Below are 18,564 nucleotides of genomic sequence, written 5' to 3' on the forward strand. Positions count from 1 at the left end.
GTGTGGTCCCATTCCCTGCAGATGCCCCCAATACAGGTCCGCACATGTGGTCCCCTTAGACCTCTCCCTATGGTCTGGGAAGAGGTCACTGCTGGGGAACAGGGGACCCTCGGGGCTGCCTGGGGGCACTAGGTGCTGGGCTGCCCTCCAGACTGCCTACATTTGCTCCAACACCCACCCCAGGCCTCCCCTGTGACACGCAGACCCACCTTAGCTCTGGACACCCAGCTGTGTGAACTGCTCCCTCACCCAGAGGGCTTATCTCCCTTGGGAGCTCCTGGGCCAGGCTGCCATTTTGGTCCCTTCTGTAGTCTCTGCCAGGCACAGAAAAGGAATTCAGATGGAAAGGAGAGAGGGCAGGGGGGAGGAATGAAACTCCCTCCCAAGAGGCAGGGGGTGCAAGGGAAGGCCAGGGTGGTCGGGGCCCCAAGGCCATGCATGACAATGGATTCTGTCGGCAAGATGGCTCCTGGGCACCTGAGGATGGACTGTGTGTTGACGAGGCCCAAGTACTCTGAACAGTCCGGTCAGAGGGCATCAGCTGCTCTTCCCAGGATGGCCGAGGCTCCCAGACCTGGGTACTGAGTGAAGACACAGCTGGACACTAGTCATCCCTGCCCCAAGCCCAGGGCCCTTGGCGCCCCACCAGCTCCCTCTCAGACCAGGTGGCTTCCGGCTCACTGCCACTGCCCCCACACACCCACCCCCAGAGCATGTGCTCACCCCCACCCCACAAGTCGCAGTGCTAAGGCAGCGGTCCCTCCCCAGGGAGGCCGGCCAGGGGGGCAGTAGGCCTCAGCAGCTGTCTGGAGCAGCGGGGCGGGGGCTGGGGACACAACAGAACAGGGGAGCTGGCCGTGCTTCCCACCAATCGGCTGTTCCCTTGGAAAAGAGCAGTCTCTGAACACATAGAACAGGTTCCTTCCATCTCCTGCAATAATTTCTGTGTTCTCACTCATTCACCTGCTCCATTTATCAAGGGGGGAAACATGGATGAAAGATGGAAATTGTGGGGTGGAAGAGGAAAGGACACCAGACCTGGGCCTGCGGCCCCACCACACTCAGGGCGCAGCGCCCTGCCTGCCACCCTCCGCCAAAGCACAGCCTCTGAGCCCCAGGCCCTGCTTTCTCTGCCAGGAGGAGGCTTCCAAATTGCATCTCTTGGTGTCAAAACCAAGCCAGTGGACCCCGCCCGTGTATGGCTGGAGCTCTGGCCCCTCCTGGGCCACCCAGCGTGCTGGTGGTGGCCCTCCAGTGAGAGCCAGCGGGGCTGCCGCCCAGAAGTTGGCTGGGACCTGCTGGGACGGTCCCCTGTGTCACACCGCAGTCCCCAGGGAGGAACTCTAACTCAGCCTCCAACCACATTTCTACCTCCTCTGCACCAGGAAATTTCGCCTGCAGAGACATGCAGCGGCTGCCTCCCCTCCTGGGGGCTGTGTGTCTCAGCCCCTGAAGGTGGGGACTTTGCTCAACCCCCCACAGACACCCAGCCTTCTCTGTGTAAGTTTTATTCTAAAGCAAGGAGGGAAGGGCGGCACTCGCCTTTTCCCCAGGTCTCTTGGTTTGAGACCCTAAAGCAAAGGCAGGCCACGCACTGGTGCGGACTGCAGCTGTCCCGGCCCCCAGGATGAGCGACACAGCCCTCTGCCTGGAAAGAACACCTGGGAGGGCTGCTGAAGTCAGCCAGGAGGGCTCTTCTAAACGTGCAGACAGGGCCCTTCACCAGGTGCTGTCCCACCGTGAAAGGAGATGTCAGCCGAGGCCTGCAACTGTCCCGTGACCTTTTAGTGGAAGATTCCAGAGGCGCAGCTCCCACCCCACGCCCTGAAGCCTGGGCCTCAGTCCTCCAGAGGACGGCCCCCTTCCCCTCGGAAGAGCTGGGGACAGTGCTTGCCACCAGGGCTCAAAGGCGCTGCACATGGGCCACCACCAAGGGCATGCTCCTGCTCTGCGCCCCAATCCTGCACTAGTGGGAGCCCGGGGCCACCCCGTGCAGCCCCCTCCGCAGGGGCAGCCCAGAGGTGGCAGGGCAGGTGCCTGTAGGTCTGCCTGATGCATCAGACATAGTTACAACTTTGTTCAGTGTCTCCCAGATGCCTGCGGGTCGCCCAAGGCTGGGGCAGGGCCCGCTTCAGAAACCTCCTTTTCCTTCTATTCCGGGAAAAATATGGCAAAAACGAAAGCCACAGAAAAACCAGCCAGGCCCCAGTGACTTTTGGATGTAAACGGATTTATTTTGCCTTTGCGTGTTTTTTTTTTTTAACCGTTTCCTCACTTTCGTAGCAAATGAAAAAAATAACACAACAAAACCGAACAACGCAACAGAACTTTCAACGAGTCGGCGCGTCTCCCGCTCAGAGCGCTCAGCAGGAGCGGGCGTGGGGGCGCGCGGTGCCCGCGGGAGTCTGGGCGGCGGACTGGCGGGCTGCGGGGGCCTGCGCATCGGCCTCTCCGCCCTTCTCCCGCCTAGTCCAAAGAGCCATCAGGCTTTGAAAAAGATTCCACGAACAAAACAAAACACAATTTAAATGAAAATAAAAACTTTCTGCACCCGCCCCCATGCTAGGAGGTTCAGGTCAAAACCTCCTCTTAAAAAATGTTTTTTTTCCTGCTAGAAATACTGTGCATTACTTTTTTTTCCCTTTCACTTCTTTTGAAGGTTAAAATAAGATATATTTCCCCAGGAGTCATAAATACGATCTAGTGCATAGAGAAATAGCAGCACTGGAGTCCGGGCCGGCCCCCTCCCCCGGGGAGAGCAGCGCAGCGGCGGGACTGGACGCGGCGTGGATCACGCTCCTTGGCTTCAGTCTCTCGGGGATGCCGGTGGCAGGGTTGAAGGCAGGGGAGCAGGCAGGGGCAGGGCCCCTCTGAGCGAGCGACACATGCTGGGACACGCAGACGTCCGAGGGCGACCCGGGGCTTTTCTGATCGAGCAAAATAAATATTAATACTTCGAAAAAAGACCGCTTTAAAAAGAAGTAAAAAAGGGCAAGAAAGGACGGCAAAAAGAAAGAAAACGAAGGACGGCGGGGCGCACAGGGTGCCCGGGAGCGAGGGACGGCGCCGCGGCCCCTCTCGGCGGGCAGGGGCAGGTAGGGGCGGGAAGCCGCGAGCGGCATCTGTACAGGGGACGCCCGGAAGGAAGTTCGACCTGGCTCGACTTCGCTGAAGTCGCCGCGCCGCGTACGCACGGCAGTCGTGGCGCCCGGGAAGGCGGCAGTGGACGTTGCAGCGGGGCGCAAGGCACGGGGCGCACCGGGCCCGGCCCGAGGCGGCGGCTCTGCCGGCCTTGCGTCCTCGTCCCGGGCCGCGTAGCCCGAGGCTCTTCCCGGCGGCCGCGTAGGCCCGGGGTGCGGCGCTCACAGGAAGAAGTCGGGCGCGCCCTTGGCCCCGCCGGGGCCGGCCTGCGGCGGCGAGGACTCCCGCGAAAAGCCGGCCCCGCCCGTGCCCCCGGGGCCACCCCGGCCCGCCAGCTTCTCGTATTTCTCCTTGTACAGGTCCCGCTCCTTGGCCAGGCGCCCCACCTCCAGCTTCAGCTGCTCCACCTGGCTCTGGAGCTGGCACTTCTCGCTCTCCAGAATGTGCCGCTGCTGCACCCGCTTGAAGCGGCACGACTGCGCGTAGCCGCGATTCTTGAGCGTGCGCCGCTTCTGCTTCAGCCTGATGACCTCCTCCTTACTAAAGCCGCGGAGCTGCCGGTTCAGCTCGCGCACCGACATGGACACCAGCTGGTCGTCGGAGAAGCGCTCCTCCAGGCGCACGTGGTGGCCCGCGCCGCCGCCACCGTGGCCCGCGCCGGGGTGGTGGTGGTGGTGGTGGTGTGCGGCGTGGTGGTGGTGGGCACTGTGGTGCGCGCCGTGGTGATGGCCGGCGCCCATGTCGTCCGCGCCGCCACCGCCGAAGCCCTGGCCCCGGAAGGCCTCGTAGGCCGCGGGGTGGTGCGCGCCATGGTGCCCGGCGTGGTGGCCGCTGCCAATGAGCGCCTCCACCGCGTCCTCAGGCGTCAGGTTGAGCGCCTCGGGGTTCAGGTGGTGCTGGTAGCCGCCCATCCAGTACAGATCCTCCAGCGCTGCCTTTCCCGAGGCGCCCCCGACGGCGCCAGGGCCCCCGCTCGTCGGCCCCGGGGCTCCCCCGGCCTGCGCCGCGCTGCCGCCCACGCCGCCGCCGCCGGTGCCCGGGCTGGGTGCGCAGAAGCTGGGCGAGGAGGGAACCGACGAGCAGGGTGTGCTGAGCGGCGTCGAGGACAGCGAGCCGGGCGGTAAGCGGTGGCAGAAGCGCTCAGCCTCGGGCGGCTCCTTCTTCACCTCGAACTTCATCAGGTCGAAGTCGTTGACGTATTCGATGGCCAGCGGGCTGCTGGGCAGCTCGGCGCCCATCGCCAGCTCCGTGGCCATCGCCCGGGGCCCGGCCCCACCGCCGCGCCCGGCTGTGCCCCGACGGGAGGCGGGGGTGGGGAGGAGCCGCGGGCCTCTTCCCCACTTCGCTCCCGCAGGCGGCGGGGCCGGGAGGGCGCACCAAGGCGCGCAAGGAAAAGTTTCGCGCAGCCAACTCAGGTGCGGCCGCTGGGGACGCAGCCGGCCGGCCTCTCGGGTGGCCCGGGGCCGCTCCGCGGCGGGCGCAGGCCGGCCGCTCTCCCCGTGCCCGGCTGGCGGCCGGGAGGGTGGCCGGGCCAGTGGGTGGCGGGGCGGGTGGCTGCTCGGGCTCCCCGCGCTCCACCCGCGCACAACCGGCCCCGCCTCCACGGCCGAGCGCCGAGCCTCGCGCTCCTCTTTATGGAGCCGGCGCCCGGACCCGCCTTCCTGGGAGGGGCGCGCACCCCCAGGCCAATCGGAGCCCCAGACCCACAGCCCTCATTTGCCTATCCCCATGGCAACCAGGAGTCCAGCTGTCAATCTCCTGCGGGGAACAGCTGTGGGAAGGGGTGATGACCGGCCGCCAGCGCGAGGAGGGTCAGGCCCTCTGGTGGCCGCCGCGGGGCACTGCAGGCTTAGAGGACTTGTGCGTGGCGGGGCCCCGCAGGGGGGCCCTCCGGGGTCTCGTGTCCAGGATGGGACCGCTGTAGGATATCGGCGGGTAGAGGGCTCCCCTTGGTGCCTCGATGCCTCGCCGCCCTGCCGGCCGTGACCCCGTAGCTCCCCAGCGTGATGGCAGCGGGGCCTTCCGGCCTGCCCACACCGTGCTGAGCGTCTGTTATTTTTAGCCCAGCAGTCAGGCTGGTTCAGGAATTTAGTCAACAAAGTTGCTGGCATCTCCGTTCGGCGGGATTCACCGCGGTACTCCAGGCTCAAAGAGTGCAGGTGGGGAGGGAAACGCGCGGGCCTGAGGAGGGTTGCTGGGGACCGAGAATGGGGACCCAGGGGCGCGGGGTGGGGGCACCCGGGGTGGGAGTGCGCGGGGGCTGGGCTCGGGCAGAGCGCTGCCAGACCAGGAAGACCATGAGGAACCCCCGCCCCAGCTGTCCAGCCCCCCAGGTCTCGCCTCGCAGTGTGTCTTTCTGCCCAGTGCTGGGAAGGGGTGGGCATGGGGGCTGGGCGGGAAGCTCCAGGGCCAGGAGGAAACGTAAGGTCCCCAGCAGAGGTGCCCTGCTTGGTTGCCCAGGGCTTGGTGACTAGGAAGAGGGCTGTGGAGCCACGGGTGTCCTGGGAGCAGGGCAGAGGTGGTGACACTGCCCTTGACTGTCAAGGGAGATGGGAGAGCCCTCTCCTTGCTGCAGCAGGACCTAGGGCGCTCCACCACCACCAAATTTTCTATACTGCTGTTATAACTTTTACAATTAACTCAATCTGAAAAGTTACCATCTGTGCATAAGAAGAAAAGGCTAGAAGGATGTGGGCTGGAAGGTACCAGGACTTTTACCTTGTTCCAGGCATGAATGTCTTACTTTATAAGGAAACGGTCATGCATTCGGGGGCGAGACCCCACTTCCTAAGATGTCATGGGGGCGCCCCTTATCTCTGCCCCCACACTCCTCCAGGTGGGGCTGGATTGGGCTGCCCCTGTGAGGCAAGGAGAGCAGGGCTCCCCAGCAAGCGGCAGAACCGAGGTGGGGGCAGGTGGGGGAGAGTGCTCAGGTCTGCATGTGTTGCTGAACTTGGGGCTCCTTTTAAAACCCCAGTGTTCAGAGGGCACTCAGATGCAGCAAGATGCCTGTCTGAGGGGGAAGGCGCTTGCAGTGGGCTGCTGTACCCTACTTGTTTGCCTGGCCTCTGCCCCTCACACTGTGGCTCCTGCCAGGACTCTGGACAAGCCCAGTGTGCCGGGATGGAGGAGGAGTCCAACCACAGGCTCTTGCAGCTGGGAACCTTCTATGGCCCTCCTCACAGCTCCTGGCCTCAGGCCATGGGACGCCCACCAACCCCCAGCCATGCCTGGGCTCTGTGGCACCCCAGTCCCGCCTGAGCACCTCACCTTGTCCTGAGACATGCAAGAAGGCAGCTGAGGCCAGGGCAGCCTTGACCCACCTGCCCCAAGCCTACTGTGAGCCCCCTCAAGGCCCAGACTCAGCCGCCACCAAGTTGGGGGTCAGTCCTCCCCACATCCAGCTCCAGGTGATGCCCAAGGATGTGGGGCCCTGCTCCAGCCCAGAGCTGTCACCCCTTTATTGGATCACACACAGACTCATACACCCTTGCCTGGATCATTTAATTCATTCCCTCAGCCACTCATTCATTCCCTGCACTGTAGGTGAGGGCCAGCCAGTGCCAGGCCTGTAGCACCTGGTGACCAGCAACTGCACTCAGACCCGGGGCAGGCCAGGGACCTTCCAGCTCCAGGACCTCCCACCCCAGAGCAAACTGGGAAGGAGGGGGCTGTGCGGTCTGAGCAGGCATGTGCGTCCCTGACTGGCTTAGGCACCAGGCAAGCACCACCGGCCCACCCGGAGTTCTTTGGGCCAGAGGCCTGCCCTCAGGTCTCAGCCACCCCACAGCCAGGAACAGGACCCCCTGGTGAGGACCATGAGCTTCCCAGGCTCTTGCCAGTCTCTGCAACCTGGCCTCTGTGTGGTCCCAGCTGAGCACCCCTCTGGCTTGTCAGTCAGAGCTAGGTTCAGTGGGAGAGGGACAGCAAGTTCTGCACACAGGCTTCAGACAGTCCAGCGGGCTCCTGCTGTCACCCTGCAAAGGGGCCGGGCCGGGCCCTCCAACCCAGGGAAGGTGCCTGGCTTACTCCCTTCTCAGAAACCACTGTTTGCTATGTGCTGGCCCTGGGGGTAGGGTGGGGGGATGAAGTGGGGAGCAGTACGAAGAGGCAGTCCCAGCCAGGGCCAGGCCCACACCCTGTGACACGGCTCCTGCAACAGTCGGTTCTGTGGCTGGAAGAGAAACTCGTCAATTCCATGCTGCCCAGAAAAGGCTCCTTTTCTTCCCACCCAGCACCCCCACGGCCTCTCACACCCACCAAGCAATCGGCACCTGGACCCATGACATTCCACAGGGACCACCCATGTGGCTCATCAGATGCATCCCACACAGATTTTTATTGAGCACCTACTGTGTGCCAAGCTGCCTGTCCAGGGGGCACCTTCCATTGGGCCCTGGTTGAAAACAAGCTGGCTGAACCTTGCTGCCATATTGCGGCATTACAGGACATTCACAGCCTTTGTGGCTGAGGGGCTTGTCCTGGGCATGCATGGCAGGATGGCTGATCTCTGACGCCAACAGCTGGGAGGACTTCAAGGCGGGACAGCTGATGCCTGGAGCCATGGGTAGCATCTTCAGGCTCACACCTGGCAGAGGACAGAGCATTGGCTGGACCAGCTCCATGCAGTGTCTCTATACAGCCACTTGCTCACATGGGCTGGTCGAGCTTCCTCACGGCATGGTGGCTAGTTCTGAGCGAGCATCTGAGAGCCAGCGCACACGACTGGCATTTTTTGAGTACCACCATGCTCCACTGCCTGCCATCCAGGGGAGGGCACAGACACCACCTCCTTTAGGTTAGATGGAGGAGCACTACACTGTTGCAACATCTTTGGGAAATAGTCTGACAGAGGGGGTCAAAGGGCAGAAAATAAACCATAAAGTAATAAATTAGTAAATTATACAGTGTGTTTGCTCTATAGCAAATTATCACAGGTTTAGCAACTTAAAATGTCCCACATTTATTATCTTGCAGCCTCTGTGGTCCCGAGTCCCACAGGGCTTGGGTGGAGGCCTCTGCTCAGAGTATTGAGGTTCCTCTGTGGAAGGACACCTGTGAGGTCCCATAGTTTGTCGGCAGGGCCATTTCCTTGGGTCTAAGGAACCAAGGCCCTGGTTTCTTACTGGCTGGGGTCTGGATTCTGCCCTCGGCTCTCCCAGATCCCACGGCTGCCCCTGTGGGGAAGCATACTTCATCTGGCCAGTGATGGGGGCCTCTGGGGCGAGCTGCCTGGCAAGATGGAGTCTGAGAGTGTAAGGTGACTGCATCATGCAGGTTCCACAGCTGGAAGCACGTCCCAGGTGCTGCCCACTCTCAGGAGGATGGGATCACACGAGGGCGGGGCACCAGGGCAGGACCAGGCACCTGTCCCTACCACAGCAGGTAAGGTGAAAGGTCAGCACAGAGTGGGAGGGGCCGTCAGAGCTGTGACGCCATGGGGGCTGGGGGTCCAAGGGGCCCGGTCTGATGAGGGGAGGCATCAGGAACTCAGGGTGGCCGCACTGAGGTGAGGCGCCCACCGTGCCAGCCACACAGCTCCTGTGTGTCTGTGGATGGTGTTGTGCAGACACGGCCCTCAGCTCAGGGCACTAAGGCTCGTGACTGCCGGTGGCAAAGGGACTGTGCCCAGGGGCCGTCCTGCCGTCTGTCCTATTCCTTGAACATGGATTTTTCAGATCCTCGCTGTTAATGCTCCAGAAAATGCTATCCTGGGTGGTGAGAGCAGGTTCCAGGTGGCTCCTTTCTGTTCCTGGGGTGAGCCGTCGGCTGGCCAGCCGGCAGAATGGAAGTTACCGAGAAAGCCTGCGACATGGTGCCCCACAGACAGCAGCCCCAGGCTCTCCGGGCTGGGGTCAAAGGGGCGGCAGCATGCCGTCCCTCCAGAGCCAGCCCTGCTCCTTCACCCAGGGGTTTCTTCACAGCACCCTTCCCATTTAGGGAGCCCCACTCTGGGGGTGCACACTCAGCCAGGTGGGTGGAGGGGAGTACGGGTGGTGCCTCCCTGGGGATGGGCCCCAGAATAGGGGGATTCTGTCCCTAACCAGGGACACCCTCCTGGCTCCTTCCACCCCCCAGGGGAGGCCAGGCCCACTCCTGCCACCCCAGCCAATGCATCCTGTAAACCCACGCCCAGTGGGCATCTTTGTGCTTCCCTCCTACCTCCCCACTTCAGGCACCTTCCCTGCTGCAGCCGAAGGCCTGAAACAGGCGGCCGAAGACCCAACGGCTTAGAGCTCAGCTCGTGGACCATGGCTTGGAGATCTCTCCCAGATGAAACCCACCCGTCCCAGCCCAGCCCCTTGCCTGCAGCCTAGAGATTCAGTGAAGGGCCTCTCCTCCCACACCACTTGCTCATAACATGATTTTAGGTCTCAGCCAGATGGCCAGCCTTCCCTGCCCTGGCCACCCCAGTGGACGTGAGGAACACATCACCTCTCCTGGCCCAACACCCTTACATGAGGCTCCCCATCCTTGTGGGGGCTCGCCAAGAAGCCACACGACCTGCTGTACCAGGGCAGTTCACAGGAGGGCACAGGCCTGGGCAAGGATTCCTGGAATCCAGGAGAGGGCAGCCCCCACCCCCCGGGGCAGGGAAGCCACGCTCTTGGCAAAGGACTGAGGCGAGGAGGCTGCGGGCCCTGCCTGGAATCCATGTCGCCCTGGGAGCAGGCCCAGGAGCCGGGGCAGCTGCTGGCCAGAGCCCCCCTCACTTCCTGCAGCAGCCAGTCCCTCCCATGTCTTTCACGCCAGCCTTGGGCTGTCAGACCAGCTGCTTCTGGGTGGTGGGCTGCCCCATGGGGCCAGGGGGCCTTTGCTGCTCGGTACCGTGGGCCTGTGTGGGTCATTAGCACTGGACCGGGGCAGAGTGGCTTCCTGGTGAGGGTGGGGCAGAGCGGACAGGTCTGGGGAGTGGTGAGGGCTTGCCCACCTCACAGTCGGGTGCAAGCGTGTGCCCTCACTCACTGTGGAGGGAAGGCAAGTAGGCAGGACGGAGGTGAGGGCCTGAGCTGGGCACAACTCGGATCCGGCCAGAGCAACCATGTTGTCTCTGTCCCCCCAGGCACAAGAGGCAGAGCTACCCCGGCTGCTCCCACCACCAGGGTTTGCGCTTTGTGGGGAGCTCAGAGTGGGCTTCAAGAGGGAGCCCTGGCTGGGGTGGCCATGCTAGCTGTTCTTCACCCTGGGGCCTGCACCGCCCTCACCTGTCTCAGCAGGGGACCCCTGCCATGGCGTGCTGCAGCCCCCGGCCCTGCCGTCTCCCAGGATCTGCGGCCCCTGCTGTGCCAATATGCCCCACTACTGCATGGAGCTGGGCCAAAGCCAGCACAGAGGGACGCTGAGGGGTGAGGACACGTGGTCCTGCAGACATTTGACCTTGGCCAGAGCAGCCCCACCGCCAGGCTGGGCCAGGAGCTGGTCCACAGTGGGGGCCACGCTTACTTTCCCAGTCAAGTTGAACTCCAGACCTCACCATCCTGATGAACTGGCCGCGGCGGGGCCCAGGGGCACACGGGGCTTAAGGGACATCGATGTGGGGTCCCGGGCAGCAGTACCAGACCCATCGACATGAAATAACAGAGGGCTCCTGCTCCACTGGACTGCGTGTCCACTGTCAGACACTGGGCAGAGCCCTTGCTGAGGGCCAGCCTTGGCTGGAGCCACTTCTAGGGCTGTGCAGGGTGGCTCCAGTTTAGACAGGAACTGGGGCAGAGCAGGACCACCCCAGCCCTCTTCCTTGGCTTCCTGGGGGAGGCGCATCACCTTCACCTGGGCGCAGCCTGGACCCAGGGCCTGCTTGGCCAACAAGCTCCTGGCAGATGTGGTGTGGGCAGAGGCCTGAGCCCCACCCACACAGGCAGCCTGCACTTGCTTCAGCCTATGCCGCCCCTCCAACCTGGGCTGAGAAAGGTGGGCAGAGGATAGGTGGTCGCCTGGCAGACCCAAATCCAGGCCAAGGCATGGGGGGTGAACCACAGGCCTGGGAGCAAGAGGGCCCCCAGGGCATGGGGTGGTTTGTGACCTGGTGACGCTGCAGCAGGAGCTGACTGACAGAGCTGGAGGTGCAGGGCAGCCTCCTAGGAGGAAGGTGAGGCAAGGTGGGGACACATACTCTGGATGGCCTTGGCCCTGGCATGCCTAGACCAAGCCCTGGGACCTTGAGCTGAGGCCATGGCCGTTAGCGAGGCCTCCCTGGGACCCTCTGGAATAGAAGAAACCTCCCAAATGGGGGGTGTGTGGGCCTGAATGAGCTGCCTCTTGGGCTGCCCCAGACTGCCCTCTGCCCCTGCCTTAGCCCAGCCACCCTTCTGAGATGCCCAGAGGAGGGGCTCTCAAAGGGACCTCAGCCTGGGGACCCCGGCCCCCCGCCTATTGCATTCAACATGTCCCCAGGGCTCCTCCTGGGCTTCTCTCCACCACACGTCACACTGGCTTGGCCATAGGGGAGAGGATGTCCCCAACCCCCTGAGCCATCTCTGGGAGGCTGGGGAGTGGGCTGACGTTCTTGACCAGAGACAGTAGGGAGGCTGGGCCTTTGCCCAGCCTGGCCTGGACCTGTTTAGGTATGAGGCCAGGCAGACAGGTGAAGTGAAGCAGGGGCCACTAGAGGGGGCTCTGTAGCTCCCAGGGGCCTGAGGCTGGTCACTTACCCACAAGAGACACCCCTCAATCACAGGCCTCCAGGCTCCCTCAGGGGTGGCACCTTGGAGTTTGTGGGCATCTATGTGAGTTGGTGCCCAGCAGGGCTGGGTGGTGGTGTGAAGGTCGTCAGGCCAGTCAAGCACACACAGGACAGAACCTTTATTGCTGAATATCACAAGCCCACCTGGGGTGCCTGAGGTGGTGGCCTGCTCCCCACAGGAGTCCTGGGGGCACACTGCATGGCTGCTACCACCTCCACAAGGGGTGGGCCTAGGGGTGAGCCCTGCCCCACACCCCTCAAGGTGGGGGTTTGGGACACAGCCTGGGTGCAAGACTGAGGACCTGGGGTGGGGAGAAGAGGGTACGGAGGGGCCAGGAGGGGGCCCACCCGGAGGGAGAGGCAAGGCCCTGAGCACTGGTCATGGAAGGCTGAGAGCCAGGCGAGCCTGGCCCTGTGGCCCCCTCGGGGGCTCAGTGGCAGGTGGCCCCTTCTCCAGGGCAGTGACGGGCGAAGCCTCCTTCCTCTCCAAGGATGAGGGGCTGAGGTAGGCGCAGGCTGGACCCCCAGGCTCTCACAGACGGGGTTTGATGTGCAGAGGTTTCCCTGTTCCGAGAGGGGCAAAGGTCAGGTGCGAGGAGCATCCGAGCCAGGAGGATCTCCCCCACCCCCAAGGCTTCTGGGTCAGGATTGGGGGGACTTCATGAGCCCAGGCCTGCAAGGTGCAGGCTGCTAGGAATTGCAGAAAGTGGCCTGGACAGATCTCTGCCACCTCCTAGCCCTCTGCCTGCCTGCTCCCCACTCTGGGGTCCAGAGCACAGGGATGGGGAACAGTGGCCTGCCGGACTAGGTAGCTCCTGGGCAGTTGGTGGGTCACAGGCGGGAGCCACAAGTCGGCAGGCTGAGCTAAAATCGCCAGGTGCATACCACCTGCACACACACAGACATGCTCATGCCCGAACAGGCTGCCAGACGCACACATGGTGGTCACACTGCACCTTCATTGTGAAAAACCAGGGTGTGCAAGCAGTTGGCTGGGTAGGGGCGGGTGGGACCAAGGCTCCTGTGTAGGGTAACAGGGCCTGGGGACCAGAGGGGCAGGAGGAGGCTGCAGGCCAGTGGTCAGAAAGGCTTCCTGCAGTACAGGAGGGGCCTGAGGACAGTCGTGTCCAAGAGGGGCCTCTGCCCTATGGGCCCCACACTCACTGGGTTGCGATACCTGTCCCCTCCTGTGAATGCTCTGGGTCACCACACAGGCTGACCAGAAGCTTCTGTGTGGCTTCCCAAAAGCATGGCACTGCCCATGCCTCTCTCCTGAGTCCCTCACTTCAGGGCTGAGGACCCCAGTCACCTCTAAGCCAAGCCAGAGCCTGGAGGTCAGGCCCAGGCACCTGGGCCCCAGGCCTGGGACTTCACTGGCCTCTGCCCTGAGGCCTCAGCCCCTCCTGGGTGATGCATGTGCAAGGGTGGCCCGGCCTCCTGCCCCAGGGCCGGCCCAGGCCAGGAGGGGCAAGGCCTGAGCAGGGGAGGAAGGCTGTTGGGGGCCCCCAGGCCAGGGGAGGTCTCTGCAGCCTCTCCTGGATCTCACTCACTCTGCCCGTCTCCGATTCTAGGGCCGGCTGCCGAAAAAAGAGAGACACTGCCTCAGAGTCCACTCCCTGCCCAACCCGGTGAGGCCCGCCCTGACTGGAGGGAGCCAGCGCCCCAGTCCCAGGCCTGCGGAGGGCCTGGCCAGTGCTTCGCCTGCAAGTGGGGGCTGCAGGCAAGCACGGCCGCGGCAGGCGTTTGAGTGTGCTCAGCGGAGCTGTTAGAGAAGGCTGCGGCAAGCATCTTCCATTAACGTTACGAGCGTGAAATATGACAATAAAATGATAGCCGTATGGTCGCAGATTTGCAGCCCGCCGAGCTGCGTGGGGTTTATCGTCACTCAAACGCGCGGAGAGCTGTAAAATGTTTACAGAAAGGGTCGTTTGCAGCCATAAAATCCTCTTTTCTCTCCTAAACAAGGCTGAGTGGAGCCATTTACCAAGCCCCAAATGCTCATTGGGGGAGAGGGAACATCTGCTCTCCCCAGGATGTGCAGCGATCTTCCAGAACAAATTAACAGAAATGGGTGCTTGCTAATTAAGTCAGCCCTCAGCTGGGCAGTCTGTGCAGGCGGCCGCCACTGCACTCACCCCTTGGCTGGCCACGCCCTGTGGGCCAGCAGGGGCACACCTGCCAGCCAGGACGCGACACAGCAGCACCAGCCCACACTGGGCTCTCCAGAGCTGTCCAGGCCCCGCCCTGGAGACTGGGACTTGATGGATCCAAAGCGGGCACTGAACTAGAGCCACTGGCTGTTCAGGGCTGGGCTCCGGGGGTGCCAGGCTGCCTACCAGAGTCCTTGGTGGGGCTGCTCCTGGGAATCTGGGCCCTGGGCGGGCCTCCTGGGCTCGGCAAGGACTGCAGGGAGATGAAGGCAGGCAGCTTGGAAAGGCTACTGGACCCCATCACCGCAGAGGCAGTTTCCTCCTGGAGCGACGGTTTCTCCTGGTCCAAGGACACGGATGGAGAAGGGGAGGTCGGGGAGGAGGGAGAGGGGGAGATGGAGGCGGGGGAAGGGGCCCTGGATGATGAGGGAGAGCCTGAAGCTGCTGGTAACACCCGTGGGGAGGCAGGAGGGGAGGCAGAGCCAGCAGCCGCGGAGGTGGGGGAGCTGGGTGTCTGTGTGGCAGGGTGCCGGGCAGCCAAGGACTTCCTGCAGGGAAGGAAGGAGCAGAAGTATGAGGGTGGGTGGCTGCTTGGCAGGGCAGGTCTGCAGGACACTGGCCTACCATGTGCACATCCCCAGGCCCAGTGGCAAGGCACCTGGCCCCTCCCCATCCCTTCTTGGCCCGGAACCACCAGGCATGGCCATCCAGGGCCAAGGCCAGCCCTTGGCCCCAAAGCCAGGCTGGTGACATCATGGGGCCTCCAGCCTGAAGCAGCTGGGGGCGGCCTGGCAGGCCAGCCCCAGCTCCACACTGACCCCGTCTGCACCTTCCAGAGCCTTGCCCTCTGTGCCCACAGAGGCTCCCACACTCACAGGGCAGGTGGGCACCACACAGTGCCCTCAGCCATGAGAATCACCCGATGTCCTCCCCTCTCCTGGGGAATGGAAGTGGGTGGCTGAGAAGTCCCCGCCTGCCTCCATGGGGTGAGGCTGCACAAGGACCCAGGTTGGGGACCTCTGGAGGTCACCTGATCCTCAGCTTGGGATATGAAGCCCAAAGAGCTGGGTGGGGTGTAGGGACTCCGCCAAGAGGGTACTGAATGTCCCCAGAGCAGGGAGGGCAGCTCGCTAACCGTCCCCAGCTTCCTGTCCCTGTCACCTGGGCCCATGGCCAGTGGAGGCCCTGCTCCTGGGGGCCACGTTGCAGGGCTCTTGGGCTGGGGCTGCCCTCCGACCAAGGCGCTTCTGGGTGCGGTGCAGCAGCTGGCACTGGGTGCCCCGGGGGCAGGTGCTCCCACGGGAGAAGTCGGGGCACAGCAGTGTGTGCTTCTTCTTGCACTGTGGGGAGAAGGGGTGCTGCTGGGGGTCTCCACCCCACATGGGGTGGCCCTGTCTGCTATACCCACCAGGTTCAGGGCTGGAGGCCCCCCGGCGAGAGCAGCCACACCTGGCCGACTCTCCCACCCACCCATAGCATGCCCCCAAGTGATCTGAGGTGTGAGGACGCCACTCTGGTTGTCCGGCCACTGCCCAGCTCGGCCCTGGACCTGCACTGAGGGTAGGGCCTGCCCAGCCTGGGCGGGGCCTGTTTGGGCACTCATTCCTTCTGCTGGTGGAAGACTCAGGGAGGTGGGGTGCTCCAGGCCTGCGGGACCTCACTGGGAAGAGTACAGGCTTCAAGCCCAGGGGCGTGGCAGGTCAGCTGGGGCCAGCCCCGCACCAGAACCACCGCACCTGTCGTGGTGGCTAATTATACCCAGCAGGGCGACCCCACCCGGCAGGTGCTCAAGGAGCGCTCGGCTGCAGCTCCGCCTGCCGGGCTCACAGGGAGTCACCAAGCCTCTGCCCAAGGCCTGCTCTCCTTGGCCCTCCTGCTCCCAGGGTGACAGCTGCAGGGCCCAACGCTGTGCACCCACTTCTTGCCCAAGGCCTTCCAGCGATGGGGTGTCCTGTTCTTCCCCAACCTTTAGTGGTCACAATCCAGGAGGAGACTGCCAGGGAGCAGTGAGCCAGGGGCGCCCTGACTGCCCCTCACGTTGGACCAGGTGACAGGCAGCCAGGGATGCACTGCAGAGACACAGACCTGGACAGAACCCCGACAAAGAGGGTCCCTGCTGAGCCTACCCTGAGTCAAGGTTAAAACCAGCCCTGGTGCTGGAGTGGCTGTGAGGCTCCCCAGCTCAGGGGCATGGGTACAACACTTGAGAATTATGTGTCAACCACCGGAAACCACTTCCTCTCAGGCCCTGTAACCTCCCTCCTGGGACTCTGTCCTCAGAATGCCAGGCCTTGGCCTTGCTCTGGGCACTCAGGGTGAAGAGCCTGGTGAGGGCCTCATGGAGCACATACCCATTCCTGAGCAAGGTCTGAGCAATGGCACCACACCTGGTCCCCTGCTGCCACCAAGGGACCAGAAGCCCCTCATGCTGGTGCTTGTGGCTGGCATGCAGAAGGAACAGGTTGGTGCTGGCAGCACGGCCCCCAAACACCCACTGTACCCCCAAACCAGCTGGCACCCGTGGTGGGGCCAGACCCACCCCTACCCCCAAGAGAAGGCTGCACTCACTCACTCGCTTGCTCTTACACATGCAGTTGAGGCTCCTCTGCACTGGGCCTGGCTGGGGACACCCAGTGTCCCCATCCCCACGGGGCCCAGGCTGAAAGCAGGAGATTGCAGAGAATCATGGCAGGCTGGGATGGGGAGTGAGGGTGGCTGGGCAGGTGGAAGGGACAGGAAGGACCCCTCTGTGGAGGAGGCTTAGTACTAGACAAGAGCAGACCCAGTGCCAACAGGTCCTCCAACAGCCAGCCCTGGACACAGCTGCACAAAGAGGTGGTGTGGGGCCCCGGACTGGCTGTCCCATGCAGTGGCCACAAGCCAGAGGGCAGCACGCTGGAGGGGCCACACTTGGCAAAGAAGGAAGAAGGTAAAAGGCCGAGTTCCCAGCTCCTCTTGGTCACACACTGAAATCTGTGCTATGCTGGGTTACATAAAGGCCATTTCATTTTTGTTTTTCACTTTTTTAAGGTGGCTACTGGAAAATCTAAAATCCCACATGTGGCTCACATCTGGCCAGCCTTCCTACTGGACAGTGCTGGTCTAAACTAATCCTTTTTCCAAGAACAACCCAAAACCTAGCACTGAATGTAAAGAATTTCCACAAATCACCCAACAGCTATCAAGAAAGTGAAATGATGGGAAAAAATTTACTCGGAAACATATTGGACACAAAGTGAATCACAGATGTCAAAGGTCTGAGATCTTACGTTGACCACACACACTGATAAAAAAGCAGAACCCACCACCTAACAAAACCCCAGAATATCTGAAAATTAAGGAAGTTACTACCAAGTAATTCATGGATCAAACAAGAAGCAATATAAATTGGAGATTACTTAGAACCAAATGGCAACATCAAAGCGACACACTGAAATATGTGGAATGGAGCTAGGCCAGTAATTGGAAAAAAGTCTCAGCCTTACAGGCTGACGTCAGCAAAGAGGATCTTCCTCAGGAGTTAGGTGGGAAAAAGCAAAGCGACCTGAGGAAAGCAGAGGGAGGGAAGTAAAGGAGCAGAAATGAATGAAACAGCAAAAATACAACAAAACCCAAGAGAGGCAAAAGTTGGTTATCTGAAAAGACTCGTAAATTTGTCCAGTAAGATTAACCAGGAAATAAAGAGAAGAGGAGCACATAGCAGTGCTTTTGGAATGACAAAGGTGCCCTGAGCAGAAAGCACAGACCTCAGGATGGCAGGATGGACACTCTATGCTGTGGACTGAAAACACAGATGAAGGATGAAGCCAACGAATTTTAGAAAAACTGACCAAAAAAAAAAAACAAATCCCGAATGAATATTCTTGTGACTATTAAGGGACATGAATCAGTAGTTAAACAATAAAGTGAGCTCCAGCCCAGGGTTTAACCGGAGGTTCTATCAAATGTTCAAGAGATGTATAGTCCCAACCTTATAGGAACTGGTCCACAGAGCGGGAGAGAGAGAACACTTCTCAGTTATTTTATGGGGCCAGAATAGTCTTGAAGCCAAAATCTGACCAGAACTGGATAACAAAAAAGATCACTTAGGCCAATTTCACTCATGAACAAGGATTCAAAAGTCCTATATAAATTAGAGTCCTGCAATGTATGAATGTATGAAAACAACACTATATCAGGACCAACTTGAGTTTATCCCAGGAATGCAAGGTTGGTTTAACATTAGAAAATCAATGAACAGAAATTAGTATAGACTAAACAAGAGGGATCATATGATTACCTCAACAGATACAAAAGAAGTGTTTAATAAAATTCAGCATCAACTCACAGTTTAGCAAATTAGTGACTGAAGGGAACACAACATCCTTACCTTAATATAAAGGGTTTCTCAAAAGAACCTTCCATTGCAACAACATGGACGGAGCTAGAGGGTATTATGCTCAGTGAAATAAACCAGGCAGAGAAAGACAAGTACCAAATGATTTCACTCATCTGTGTAAGAACAAAGAAAAAACTGAAGGAACAAAACAGCAGCAGACTCACAGACACCAAGGATGGACTAATAGTTGCCAAGGGAAAGGGGCTGCGGAG

The 18,564-nt window shown here is 61.2% G+C and overlaps 3 protein-coding genes across 4 annotated transcripts in view; all 3 read right to left on the bottom strand.

Annotated features, from left to right (window-relative positions):
• Positions 1–2,209: 2,209 nt before the first annotated feature.
• EEF1D (eukaryotic translation elongation factor 1 delta) overlaps positions 2,210–18,564 on the bottom strand; it is a 155,239-nt gene continuing 138,884 nt past the window's right edge. The window contains exon 6 of the mRNA XM_057497701.1: positions 2,210–2,888. Coding sequence (XP_057353684.1) covers positions 2,688–2,888 — 201 coding nt within the window. The 3' untranslated portion in view covers positions 2,210–2,687. The remainder of the gene's footprint in view (positions 2,889–18,564) is intronic.
• MAFA (MAF bZIP transcription factor A) lies at positions 2,895–4,756 on the bottom strand. The gene has a single exon (XM_036922134.2). It carries the CDS (start codon positions 4,395–4,397, stop codon positions 3,363–3,365), a length of 1,035 nt encoding a protein of 344 aa, XP_036778029.2. The 5' UTR covers positions 4,398–4,756; the 3' UTR covers positions 2,895–3,362.
• Positions 11,929–18,564, bottom strand: part of ZC3H3 (zinc finger CCCH-type containing 3) — a 102,767-nt gene continuing 96,131 nt past the window's right edge. Inside the window, exons 10-13 of one of the 2 annotated variants that reach the window (XM_036922106.2) lie at positions 15,136–15,314; positions 14,161–14,522; positions 13,375–13,401; positions 11,929–12,388 (exon numbers count right to left, since the gene is read on the bottom strand). In XM_036922106.2, the coding sequence (XP_036778001.2) occupies positions 12,357–12,388; positions 13,375–13,401; positions 14,161–14,522; positions 15,136–15,314 (600 nt within the window). In that variant the 3' untranslated portion in view covers positions 11,929–12,356. The remainder of the gene's footprint in view (positions 12,389–13,374; positions 13,402–14,160; positions 14,523–15,135; positions 15,315–18,564) is intronic. The other variant, XM_036922118.2, reaches the window with a different exon arrangement.

Source organism: Manis pentadactyla, chromosome 3 (assembly GCF_030020395.1).
Source record: "Manis pentadactyla isolate mManPen7 chromosome 3, mManPen7.hap1, whole genome shotgun sequence".
Classification (NCBI taxonomy): domain Eukaryota; kingdom Metazoa; phylum Chordata; class Mammalia; order Pholidota; family Manidae; genus Manis; species Manis pentadactyla.

Excerpts from the sequence above, each read along its gene's own strand:
- MAFA (XM_036922134.2), bottom strand. The coding sequence starts at position 4,397 with ATGGCCACGGAGCTGGCGATGGGCGCCGAGCTGCCCAGCAGCCCGCTG.